General features: G+C 49.1%; 5 protein-coding genes and 1 pseudogene across 5 annotated transcripts, besides 11 other annotated features; 5 read left to right on the top strand and 1 right to left on the bottom strand.

Moving 5' to 3' along the window:
- Nucleotides 1-12,789: part of a sequence feature (heterozygous, non-Esmeraldo-like haplotype) that runs on past the window's edge.
- Nucleotides 238-284: a microsatellite.
- Nucleotides 316-370: a microsatellite.
- Nucleotides 559-584: a microsatellite.
- Nucleotides 655-700: a sequence feature (C-rich).
- Nucleotides 705-1,451, top strand: Tc00.1047053510421.80 (uncharacterized protein; the record flags this gene model as incomplete). The annotated part of the gene is made up of 1 exon (XM_814062.1): nt 705-1,451. One exon carries the CDS (start codon nt 705-707, stop codon nt 1,449-1,451), a length of 747 nt encoding a protein of 248 aa, XP_819155.1.
- Nucleotides 1,532-1,556: a microsatellite.
- Nucleotides 1,779-2,885, top strand: Tc00.1047053510421.70 (hypothetical protein, conserved; the record flags this gene model as incomplete). The annotated part of the gene is made up of 1 exon (XM_814061.1): nt 1,779-2,885. One exon carries the CDS (start codon nt 1,779-1,781, stop codon nt 2,883-2,885), a length of 1,107 nt encoding a protein of 368 aa, XP_819154.1.
- Nucleotides 3,150-3,171: a microsatellite.
- On the top strand, nt 3,221-4,906 carry Tc00.1047053510421.60 (hypothetical protein, conserved; the record flags this gene model as incomplete). Its single annotated transcript, XM_814060.1, has 1 exon — nt 3,221-4,906. The coding sequence occupies one exon, from the start codon at nt 3,221-3,223 to the stop codon at nt 4,904-4,906; it is 1,686 nt and encodes a 561-aa protein (XP_819153.1).
- On the top strand, nt 5,323-8,289 carry Tc00.1047053510421.50 (hypothetical protein, conserved; the record flags this gene model as incomplete). The annotated part of the gene is made up of 1 exon (XM_814059.1): nt 5,323-8,289. The coding sequence occupies one exon, from the start codon at nt 5,323-5,325 to the stop codon at nt 8,287-8,289; it is 2,967 nt and encodes a 988-aa protein (XP_819152.1).
- Nucleotides 8,378-8,405: a microsatellite.
- On the top strand, nt 8,523-9,422 carry Tc00.1047053510421.29 (CAAX prenyl protease 2, putative; the record flags this gene model as incomplete). Its single annotated transcript, XM_814084.1, has 1 exon — nt 8,523-9,422. One exon carries the CDS (start codon nt 8,523-8,525, stop codon nt 9,420-9,422), a length of 900 nt encoding a protein of 299 aa, XP_819177.1.
- Tc00.1047053510421.10 lies at nt 9,586-11,385 on the bottom strand (annotated as a pseudogene).
- Nucleotides 9,597-9,635: a sequence feature (A-rich).
- Nucleotides 11,745-11,804: a sequence feature (AT_rich).
- Nucleotides 12,427-12,539: a sequence feature (A-rich).

Genomic DNA, 12,789 nt, shown 5'->3' with positions numbered 1-12,789 from the left:
CTCATTGGTTTTTTCGTATTCCCTTTTTAAATACCTCTCAAGAATTGTGTTGTGTGGATAATATAGGCGAAGGTTGTTTGTTGTGTGTGGGTTAGGTGCACCGTGGAAACTCCTTCTGAGTTTTAGGAGTAGATATTGTACGCTTTCATCTTTAATTGTATAAAAGTTGTTGTTGGAAATTTAAGTTAGCATTGAACTCAAATACCATAAAAAAGAGGGTGATCCTCATCAAGTGAGTACGTATATATATATATACATGTATATGTATATTTATATATACATGTGTGTTGAAGTTATTGCAGTTTATTTCAATTGTATGTATATATGTATAATATAATATACAATATAATACATAATATATATATATGTACCTGTGGGTTGTTTCCGTGAGGTAATTTTACGAGAAATTGCTTCTTCTCGCATTGGCATATTTACTACCGTTTTTTTTTTTTCTCTCTCTCTCTCCGTGATGAAGGTGAAGACGTAATTGACTTGTACGAATGCGTAACAGCTGTGTGTATAATTCTCTTTATTGATGCAAGTTGGTGGCGTTCCCTTTTGTTGTTGTTGTTGTTGTTGTTATTCTTCTCTCGTTGTTAGTAAGGCTGGGGCGGTGGGTGGCGGAAACAACAACAAAAGGGTGTGGGTGTGTGTGGGGGGGGGAGGGGAGGAAAGGGAAGAGGTGGAAAGGTGGAGAAGAAAACATGGTGGCTGGGCGTTTGATCGGCGTGGCGTTTGCCATTCCGTTGCTTGGGGCTCTGGGGTGGACGGCGTACACCAGCAGGGGTGTGCGAAATGTCGTTGTGAGGAATCCGCTGGATATATCGCCGTATTGCCGCGAGGCGGCTGCAAGGACGAGGCGGAATGGTGTTCCGTGTCTGATTTGTGCGTTCGAAGTGCCTGTCGTGGTTTCAACAGCGAAAATGCGACGTGAACTCGCATGCCACCCATCCGATGGGGCACTCTATGCATTGCATGCTCTGCTGTCCGGTTGTTTTATACGTGTGGAAGTGATTGCGACAGCCTTCACGTCGCGTTGGCGTCTTTCTGATGCGTATATCTGTTGGAGATCGGTCAGCCGGTCTGTCCTTTCCGAGAATCGTCGTGTGGCGATACGGCAGAAGCAGCAGTGGTGTCATGACACGAGTGGTTCCGTTGACTTATCCTCAACATATGGAGAGTGGGAGGTGCTCTGTGCGCAGAATGAGAATTCTGCTGGCCGTAAGGAGGCTGTGTTAACGCATGGGCCCGAAGCGATTATTGTGTCGCTTGAGCCGGTCGTTGAGGGAAGTCGTCAGGCGGTGCTCCGTCTTTGTTATTTGGTGCAGCCCTTTGATGGGTTTGAAAGAAATACGATGGCAGAGCGAGTGGCGTTGTGGGGTGCAGAAAAATACGGCAAGTTGTTGACAGCACAGACGGCATACGCCCTTGAACAAATGGAGGCGTTTTGATTGTTTGCATGCCGTTTAGGCCTATCGCCCTTTTGCCCATTGATAAGGGAGGCGGGCAAATTATATATATACATATACTTTGTGTGTGTGTGTGTGTGTGTGTGTTGAGTCCTTTAGGCTGATGCTGTTTACATGAAACACGTCCTTTCGTCTTATTTATTATTGTTCTTTCCGCCTCCCAATTTGTGGAGGCAGCAAAAAGGAAAATAGATAGATACATAGAAGGAACAGGGGAACACAGAAGAAAGTCTGGGGAGGTGGGGAAGAGAGCAACACAGCACCACGAAAAAAAAAAAAAAAAGAAGCGTCATCCAGCTTGCTTCACACATGGAGAGTGTAGACACACGGCGTTATCAATCCTTTCAGCTTCTTGAACTTTTTATTGATCTTATTCACGGCGATCTCATTCGCGGTGACGTCGCCTGCCGCCGCGTAGCGGATGCTTTCGTCTCGGCGTATGAAGATGCCATCCGCTGGCTTGTCACGGAGGAGAACACATTTACCCCTGCACTTAAGGGTGCCATCAACACGTATTGTGCAAGGCACGTTATTCGTACAGCACCGGAGCTTCTCATCGTCTCAGAAAAGGCGGTGGCGGCGTATAAACAGATTGCTGACGTGTTATTTGAGACGGAAGAACTGTTACATATGGGCAAGGCGATGGCATATGAGTTGTCGCATTTGAAACGCCGTCTTGAAACAAAACGTTTTTCCAGGTTAGTTGACCTTATGGCTGACGTTGTCGTTGCGTACATGCAAAAGGCATTCCAGCAGCACGAGGAAGCAAAGGCGTCGTGTATGCATTTGCAAAAGGACCCAGCATTCTGGGTGTCTGTAGAGAAGTTTTGTACGTCTTCAACACGTATAGAGAATGAATATATCACTATGGATAAAAAGCGTCAGCGAGAGGAGAAGAAGGAGGAGGAGGTACTGCAGGTGGATAAAAACAGAGTCTCAAAGGAGGCACCAATGCGTGGCTTCTCAGAGGAGCTCCGTCTTGCCATATCTTCCCCCATAAAGAGTCACACCACACAAGCTCTCAGTACTCGCTTTATCGCATGTGCCCAACCGTCGCCATCTCCTCCGAGCATCGCGGAAGCAGAAGAAGAAGCAAAGCGAAGCAAAGAGCCGGTGAAATGTACTGGGCGTGCCTTACTCCAGGCGAATGATTCGGTGTTGGCAGCCGTGGAAGGCATGGGAAAGAGAGATTTTCAAACGGCGCAGGATGTCAGCAGTGGCTTTATTGTGGCGGATGACTCGGGAGTATCTCTTATGCCCGCCCCATCGACCATGCGGAAGGTTGTCATGGTCGCAGGGGGTCTAAACGAAACTGACGCATCGCTCCTTTCTGATGATGTTCACGTGAGGAGCTATGTTCTCTGCGCAAAAACGAGTCGCTACGAGCCTCAGGCTTCTCGGAGATCTCTTCCATAATCATATGTATCGTCTTTGCTGACGTACACTCCTTGTTTTTTCCTCTTTGTCTCTCTCTCTCTCCTTTTTGGGTGTTTAGTGGAGAGACGTTTTATACAATATATATATATATATTGAATTGTCTCCTTCAACTGCTGTTCTCGGCGTAAAGGATTTGACATTTCACACACGAATGTGTTAGCTGATGCGTGGATGGAGTTGATATAGATATTTACTTCGCTGTTCTTGGTGTTGTTTCTTCCTGCTGCCACAAGGGTGAGCTGAATATATATATATATATATATATTGGCGAGCAAAGAAGGGATAATTGGGGGGCGGAGAGAAGGTCTTAGCCGATGATTTCTTTTCAAGCGTTTGCTGAGAGCGCCTACGTTTACGCCGCTCCGGCCACACAGGATTACGTTCAATCGACTGTTTTTACACCGCTTGGATTTGGTCCATCCTACAGCTCCATCTTTGCGTTTCCACCATGCACCACGAACCTGCGTTTAGTAGGAATAGGGACGCGAAGTCTGGCGACGCAGGCACATGCTTTAGCTGTTTATTTGCAGGATGGCCGGGGGTTTAGCGTGAAGACCCTGCACGAGTGGGGCATGCCGTACTGTCTCAGCATGGTACCCAAGACGGAGAAGGAGGGAGAAGGAAAAGTGATGGCGGCGGTAACGAGAAATTTGTTTCCCGGAGTTTTGGGAGTAGGATCTCCCGTAGTTGTAGTGAACGTTGGTTGTGCCGAGGCCGTTCTGCGAGGCAGTGACGTATTTGCTCCAGGCGTGGTATCGTTCGTAGGTTCCTTCGTCGCTGGACAGGAGGTTTTTGTCGGTGTGTACCTTCAGCCTGCCAGCGCAAGCACCTCAGCTGGCGGTGGAACGGATAGGAGAACTCTGTTGTTGTGCGTTGGTGCTGGAACTGCACTGATGGATCGCCGCGAGATTATTCGGGGCCGGCAAAACGGCGTGGCTGTTCGAACGAACTGGACACCGATGGCACAGCCATCGAAATCAATTCTATCATCAATGTTGGATGCAGCAGTGGCTACTCTTTTGAAGGCCGGTGCAACTGAAACAAGTAGTTTCTTTTTGCAGAATTATTCAAGCATGGTGGCTGTCGATGTTCTTGTACAGCAATTCTCCAGTATTGACATCCAGCGTGAAGGGCCCTTGGCGTTTTTGGATGCCTGTGCCGCACCAGGTGGCAAGGCAAGTCTTTTGTTATCTTTGTTACATGAAAAGGTGCAGGGGTTGGATTCTTCCCTTGGAAAGAAAGACAAAAGTTCAGATTCTGTATTTCCTACGTTCACGTTAACATGCTGTGAACGCAGCAAAGCGCGTTATAAGCGACTTCTTGATCTTCTTGAACTTCATTTTGGGATATCGATTGTGAAACGTCTGGTGAGGCCCTTCTGTGGCGATGTCAACAAGTTGCAGAAAACGCAGCGTGATGAGGATGTGGATAGTATGTGGGAATGTGAGTTCCACGGCATTCTGTTGGACCCTCCCTGTACAGGTATGGGATTGAGGCCAAAGTTAAACGCGCATTTAATCACTCCACAAGGCATACGGGATTCGGCAGACTATCAACGGAAGTTGTTCGACTCGTGTGTAAAAATGCTTCGGCGCACAGGAACATCTGTTCTGGTGTACAGTACCTGCACCATAACTCTTGACGAGAATGAAGCCAACGTGCTTTGGGCTCTTAATACATATCCGTTTTTGCGACTTGCACGAGCTAAAACTAATGACAAGAAGAGGTTGTGTTTACTTGGTTCAACAAACTTTGCAAATGGTCGTCGATTTCTTCTGGAGGAGGAAATACAGAAAGCTCAGCGTCGCAATGAACTTCTTGAATCGCACACCGCCTCAACGGAGCGTGGCGACACTGATGAACCGGAGAATCCACTGATGATACTACGCTTTATGCCGGGTCTTTCAACCATGCCGGAGGAAGATGGAGTTGGGTTTTTTCTGGCCGTGTTTCTCTGTCAATATCATGCAGATGAATTCCCGAAACACGCAGAACTGTGAGAATTCAGTGGCCGGGGCATCCTCCTTTTATATTTTCTATTTATTTTGTTTTGTTTCCCTTCTTTGTTTGTTTGTTTGTTTTGTGCCTTTTGTCCCTCGCTCTTTTCTCAGCGTTATTGTACGTTTAACTCTCTGTCGCTCCTCGTCCGTCTGAATTTTTCCCCCCGAGCGCGGTGCTGACTGAGGTCCGTGCCCTTTCAGCTTCGTGTGTTTGTTGTATTGAATTCTTCCTGCTTGTTGTGGATGTTTCTGCCGTTGTTGTTGTTGTTTTTTCTTTTGAGTTTTTTCTTCTGTGTGTATGTATGTGGGTGTGGGTGAGGGAGGAGCGACAAGGAGGGAAAAGTACATTTATTGGCCGTGCGTGAAGGAATTGGGACCGGGGTGAAATTGTGGAGACTTTTCGTTGTGTCTTTCAAATGGGCAGCCGGGGCGAGGATGAGAATGAAGAGGAAACGCCGCTCGAGATTGAAGACTACTCGTGCAACACCCACTTTGAAGAAGTCGTTGGGGAAATTGAACGTTATCTCGTGGAGGAGTTTAGTAAGCGACAGGAGCTGCAGCGGTTTCTTGTGAATCCATTGCATCCCCATCACAGCCACGATGAAAGAGACATGGCGGCAAGAGGCAGTAGTGATGGCGTTGGGGAAATTGTCTTTGGACGGAGCTTTTTTATTTTTCCTGAGGGCGGTTACGGCAGGGGGACGAGCAACACCGATGACGAGGGCATTGCTGTGGAAATTCATGTACAGAATGGCTTACGCGAAAATGGAAAGCGGCAACGACAACAAAAACTGCACCCAATCGCCCGTATTTTTGCACTTCCATTGTTTTTTTTGGCACGAGGGACCACAACGGCACCGTCGTATCGCACCAGTGAGTCCTCCTTTTACCTCTCACTTCTCACAACCGCAGTGGGCCGGGTGTTGCGTGGTCCCCTTTCACTGCGCTTTGATGGTGACCCCTCGTGTCTACCATCACCGTTCTTTTACGTTAACGGTATGGCGCCGTGCTTTGTTTCGGTGGGAGATCATTATCAATTAGCCTTCAAAGGGGTGGCACCGCCGGTCATGGTGGGTCATGCAAAATGCAGCACAACGGAGCCGTGGACACTGCAACAACTCATTGCTCAACCTGTAGTGAAATGCCGATTTCACTGTAGCGCCTACCCGCATCCGCCAGAGTGGTGCCAAAGGATATCGGACCAGCTGGATATGTTTCAGCTCCAGATTGGACCACAGAGCCGTGTCCAGACGGATGTGTTTGATGGCATTTGTGTATCTTTGCAGCGAACATTTCGCTTGAATGTGCCTCGGCGTTTTTTGGAGAATCATTATGCAGAAGTTGAGCCTAGCTCCTGCGGCGATGTAAAGGCAAGGAGTTCCACATTGTTGTGGCATGATATTCTGGAGCTTGAAAATGAAACTATGCTTCTTTCTGCAGGCCCAACGAACTTCCCCTTTGGTACCGGCACTGCCCCTTTACGGGGTATTGACTTTTGCTTCCAGTGGAACCAATTGCTGGATACAGAAGCACATGACGGTGGAAGGCGGAATTCCAACCTGAATCCATTTGCCCCAGAGGGAATGGTATTACAGAATAAGTTAACCATCCGAGCCATGGCGATTCCAAAGAAGGAATGTGAATTGAACCATACCGCGTGCAAACCTCTTTCGGAATACGTGTATATGGTAATGGAACATGTTTCACCGGGAGAGAGTTTGCGAGAGGTGGAAGGATATTCTAATATTCTTACCTGTATAGCCGATGACATTGTCTTTGGTCATAAAATAAGTCTGGCGAGGCAGAAAGCACTTATTGATCGCCTGACGAGGCATGAGGGACAGAGTGAGAAAGTAAAAACGGATATTCGTCATATTTATTTTCCCGGTTCACTTCTTTGCCGTTTTGCATATGCGTGTGCAAATCAAATACACAATTTGGACGATGTACTTCCACTGTGGTTGTTGGTAGTGGAACACCTTGGAGATTTACTTGAAAGCAAGGGCGAAAGACGACAAGCTCTAGAGGAACTCATTGGAATCATTGGAATCCCAGACGTGGAGGATATTGATCATGGATTGCCGTTATTGGTTCAGAAATTGCAACTGCTTTCCTATTGCGCAAGGCGTATGTTGTGTGAAAGTAAATCTGTTGCGGTCAAGCAACCCGCCGATGGTTGGGATGACGACATGGACGATTTGGCTTCACACAGTAGAGGTGAAGCTTCTGCAGCCGATGGCGAGTGTTCAGCGGATGGATTTCTCATCTCAGGAAAGTGTCTCATTACAAATGGTGAGCCGTTAGTGGAGCCAAAGGCACTCCCCACCCCTCCGTGCACATCGGATGTGATGATGATGAAGGCACAAGAGCTGCAGAATCTCGGTACGGAATCGGCAGGGCGGCACACACGTGCATGGATTCAGAGTGAAGGACTTTTTAATGACATGTGTTTATTCCTGTATTTCAACCGGGCTCAAGAAGGGCGTGTGGTTCGTTTTCCGGATTTTGTTCAGTGGCATAGTCCACGCGACTTTATTCCTCCCTTGTGTGACTCGAAAGAAAAAAAGGACGACGATGATGCGTACTTGTCTGAGCGGATGCGGCGCCATTCCAACGCTGAGAATGGATTGGTGAATATATGGTGGCCATTGTGGGAGCGAGCCACTCCTCGATCGCCGGAGGAGATTATTGCTCAGTCGTTTGTTCCCCATGAACAGGCTCGACTTATTATTCGGTGGATGGAGAAGGAACTCTCCGCTTCAGAACTTCTCATTGAGACTGTGCACGCAAATTTCACTAATTCCCTGCATCGCATCCTCTCACATCGCTGCATGGAGGGCAATCGGGAAATAGCGGCATATGCGCAGTGTAAAAACGAAAACATCGCAAAAAGTATTAAAGCGGTGATGCAAACGGATGGCAGTGCACCTTTAGATAATGAAGGTATTCGCACCATCTACTGCAGTGCTATTCGTCAGATTGGAGAAATTGAAACGTGCTTGTGTGCTGCCTTGGCGATTGAGCGTATGTTAGGTGCGTCCCACGGTATCAGTGACGCCGCGCCACCACACACCGATGAGCCATGCACATCCATGGGACAACTCATCGCGACGCTTGCCTCCCCGATAGCAGAAAAAGAAGAAGACGACCACAAGGAACTCGCATTAGTTGAGGCTTCATTAAATTGGAATTTATGGCAACGCGGTGGCATTGCAAATCGTTTTAATGAGGACGATCAGAATCCAGTGACGATGCGGCTTCGTGCCACGTGTATGGCAGAGAGGCCTTTAAATACAACGGCATGCTTTCAACAAATGTTTGCTGAGATGGATGAAACAGGCGTGTTCCGTGTAGCGTTGGCGCTAGCGGACGAAGTTCTGTAAAAAAAAAAAAAAATGGAAATTACGGGTGTTTATGATCACAGTGCGTCCATGTCTTGTTGTCGGGTTGTTGATTTTTCTTGTGTGTGCGTGTTGTTTTTTTTGTTGTTGTTGTTGTTCTTTTCTCTTTCTCGTGTTCTCTTTTCGGATCTCGCCTTCTTTTTTTTCTCTTTCCTGTACGTTTGTCACCACGTAAGGCCAATCCCTTACTGTACCCCACACACAAACAAGAAAAGATGACTGACATTGCTCTTTGTACTTTTATTTCCGGCAGCTTTATTGGCTCCATCTATGCATGGCCAAAGGAACATCGATTTGCATGCTTATGCATAAGAAATCTGAAAGAAGCATCAAGAGATGGGCCCCACCGTGTCATTCGCGATGATCCTTCAACCATTCGAAGACGCATGGTGTCGTTCGTGGGTGCCACTGGAATGAGCATGATGCTCCTGGAAAAACTTCTTCGAAAGGAACCTGGAGATTGTCAAGCGCTGTTAGGTAGTTCTCTCTTACGCTACATCATTTGCTCCGAAAGGTCAATTTCTCAGTCAATGGTTGAGGTTGCTGAAACTGGCGTGGCGACGCTGCTGCTATTTAGTGGTCCTTTTTTGGAGGGTGTTCGATTTCCCAGGTGGTCGGACACGGATCATATCATTTTCTTTAGAAACTATATATTGGCCCCTTTTGGAGAGGAGATATTCTTTCGGGCATTGCTTTTACATCTTTTAAGGCGGCGGCCGGTGGCATCGTCCATTGTCATCTCCTCTGTTTTTTTTGCACTTTGCCATACGCATCACATCTTTACAATAGCCGCGGAAGAATGTCAAATCGCAACTGAATTGGATGAGACTGATACCGGTGTGCTCATTTACTGGAAACGAGCAGCGGGGAATCTCACTGGCGTGCTTGGGTGTACTTTCGTGTATGGTTTGCTCGGCGGTTACTGCTACACAATCGTTTGTGCAAAAAATATTCTCGCTACGATACTTTTCCATTCCATATGCAACATGCTTGGGCCTCCGCCGCTACGTTTTATTAGCGAAGGCTCACTGAGAAAACGGGCCCTGCAGGCCATTGTCTACGTGGCGGGGGCTGTTGGATGGGCGGTTGTGCTCTCCAAAATGCGGCGGCGATAAAAGATTGCCCGGACTGGAAAGGAAAAAAATGGGTGGTGTGTATTCTCTTGTGTGGGTGTTACTTTTATAAATAAACATATTTTTTCGGCGGAATCTTTTGGGGGGCAAAGGAGGAGAAAGAGGGAAGAATAGCACCCTTCGCCGTTGGAGATGTTGATGTCACTTAAATCCACATTTTTCTTTCTTTTTTTTTTGACTGTTTTTTTTTTTTTTCTCGACTTATGGTGCACGGCGTCGTCGTTGGGCGAGAGCACACCGTTGCCTGTCGGAGCGTCTGGGGCGACTGCCTCTCCTCGGGCGACGGACTCTTCTGGGGTGCAGCCGAGTCGACATCCTTCGGTGGTGTGCCGCGGCCGGGATCAATGCTCTCCGCAACGGGGACGGATGTCCCCTGGGAAGTCTTGTTCAGTATATGCCGGTGAAACCGTCCTGCTCCATACACCCTCTCCTCGCCGTCCCACGGAACCACTGGAAGGAAACTGACGCTGGTGGCGGATATCGTGCACACCTGCGCGTGGTCACGGAAAATAGCTTTTCCCTCGTCGTAGGGCGGAGCAACCCACGTAATCGTCGCCTCGGTCGTGCATGGGGCACAACGGGCGTTACCCTCTTCAGTCACTCTCAGACGCACCCGCATGCCGAGGCACTTCAATTCCGTATGCATGGCAGCACCGAGATGTGTCTCCTCCGTGTCCCTCTCATCCGTCGTGTTGGCGGGAAGCGTGTCCAGACACCACGAAGAGGGCTTGTCCCCAGGCACCGCAGACAAATATTCTCCCCTCCAAATAACAGCGGCAGCATCCCTCAGATCCAGTGCGGGATCAGTGATGGGGCAACGGTCCATCGGACGCCTTGCTGACATTTCATGGATACTCCCCAAGCACCAGCCACTGGAATACCGATCCAACGCGCAGCATTCGACGGGAACGCCCAATTCGCACAGCATGCGAAGATATTCACCCATGTTCAGTGCGGAGCAATTCCTCTGCAGCAGCTCACAGACCGCAACGCATCGGCTCCGCCATCTCCCAGTTCACCCTCATGCAGCCCAGGTCAGCCGATGCAGCCAGCGTCAGCTCCGTGCAGTCGCCGGCAACCCCAATCAAAAACATCCACTCATCCCTCGCGTGGCACTGCGATAAGCGCGACTCCAGCGTCCTCCCGTCCCCATCGCCATCCTGCAGCTCCATGTCATCAATGTCGTCGCAGTTGTAGTGCTCCCTCGCAGCCATCGCGGCATTCGTCGAGTGCACCACCACCGACAGCGCCCTGCCACGCACACCAATAACATTCCTCACCATGCTGGGGTCTGCCATGTGCGGGCAGTTGAACCCGACAGCACGGGCCATCAGGTGCGCGGCGATGCGGGTGGCGAGGCATCCGCGAAATAAAACGGCCGAGCAATGTTCATGGCGCCAGCGATGGGACGGTCATCCTCCAGCGTGGCGCACCGCAGTGCCCACACACCACCCGGCGCTGCAGCCACGCACAGCACTGTGTCAGAATTGGCAGCACCAGCGGAACAATGCTCAGCAGGCACAGTGAACCGACTGCAAACACTGCCAGTGGCAAATGAGGACACAAACAACGAACCCTCCAGTGGCCGGACAAGCAGACGATCCGCATGCAGCTTACAGCAGCAGGGACAACTTCACCCCCAAGAATGTCCCCGTGCGCAGACGACACGAAGTCATCCTCACAGTGGCGATTTTCAGTCAACAAATTCATTGTGTAATACCGCTCTGAAATACAATAATTCCTGGCATCATCCATGTCCCTTGTGGATAAGTCGATGCGGATGGTCGCCCATAAATTCCTCCCGATGACGGTGTATGTCTGCGACGCACCCTCTGCCCCAAAAGATCACGTCTCTCACAACAACTTGGATCACATTCGCGCCGCCGGCACGCATCACATAGCTAAAGAATCGAGGGTACGTCAAAGTGACAGCAAAGCACCCGCTGGCAATCACACCATAAACACCATCACATGCAGCAGCACCAGCGTCTCAGTCTACTGTGGAGTGTAGAGCGAATAAACGATTGATGTGGTTGTTAGGCAAATGTTTCGTGGCTTGCTGAAGCAACATAGGCTAATTGCGTTGGAAGAAACAAAAAACAGGAAAATACAAAAAAGGATATTCGGCCATCCCCAATTTAAGCGATACACCAATCAATTAAAGTGCAGTTGGGCGGGAAACACACGGCACCCCTCACAGGAAGAGTGCAGAAACAATTAAAAGAGGGAAGAGTAGAAAAGAAAACGCGTCCACTCTCATTGCCCCCAAAAGCAAAAAAGCAAAGAAGGATTGAGAATGGCGAGATTAAAAAATAAATAAAACAAAACATTTTAATGAAAACAAAAAAAAAGAATTTAAAAAAACTCACGGTGCTCCGCCCATGCAGCCATGCAGGACGGCAGCGGTGCGTGTGGTGCAAAAGAGAGCACCAACGGGCCTGCATGGGTGTGCATGCATATATACAATGGGCACATTATTGTGTGTGCCTCGTGGGGTGAGGTGAGGGCGAGAGTCCATGCAAGGGGACACACACACAGAGAGAGAAGGACGAGTGTGTGTGCGGGCGGTGCATGGCTCTCTCACACTCTCACGCGGTCACCACCGCAGCCGCAGCCGCACACGCAACAACAACAAGAAGCAAAAGAGGGGAGGTGGTGTGGGAGGCCGCGGTGCTGCCGTCACTGTCGACAGGCTTCGTCTTATCACCTGTTTTGGCGTTTGTGGTTGGCGCTGTTGTGGATCCTGCACTCTGAGAGACCGTATCGTATTTGTTGGCTGATGCAGCTTCACCATCGGAAGTCGTTTCGGGTGGTGTGGCGCCTTCAGTGGAGAGTCGGCTCGGATGATTGGTGGTTGGAGTGCCTTCTGTGCCAGCATCAGACCGCAGGGCCGCGGTGCTGCTGTCGCTGTTGTTTGTAATTGCGGTTTGATTTGTACCAACACCATTTTTATCTTTTGTGGATTCTTTTTGATTGTATTCTGAAAGTTCTCCTCCTTGATCCTGTTTTTGTTTTTGTTGCTGCTGTTGCTGCGGTATTTGATCTTGTTCTTGTAGTTTTCGTCTGTTCTCTTCTTGGTGTTGATCGTGTTCTTTTTTTCCCCCATCATCCCCTTCGTTTTCGCCTTGTCGGCTTTTTCCCCGAAGGTCTCCTGTACGTATGCCTCCCAATGTTTCCCGCTGGCTGTCATTTAAATTCACTTCCGAAGCATCTTCGTCACGTGCAACTTTTTCTTGGCTCCGAACTCTTTCTTCGTTTCGTTCCCCATCACCCAAAACTTTTATTTCATTTCCAACGTCCGAATCGCCATCATTTCGCCTTCTTTCGATGATTCTCCTGCGGGGCTGGA

This window comes from Trypanosoma cruzi, genomic scaffold, assembly GCF_000209065.1.
Source record: "Trypanosoma cruzi strain CL Brener 1047053516743 genomic scaffold, whole genome shotgun sequence".
NCBI classification, from domain to species: Eukaryota; Euglenozoa; class Kinetoplastea; order Trypanosomatida; family Trypanosomatidae; genus Trypanosoma; species Trypanosoma cruzi.
Note: the sequence above shows the minus strand (reverse complement) of the source record. Positions and strands in the feature narration are given on the sequence as shown.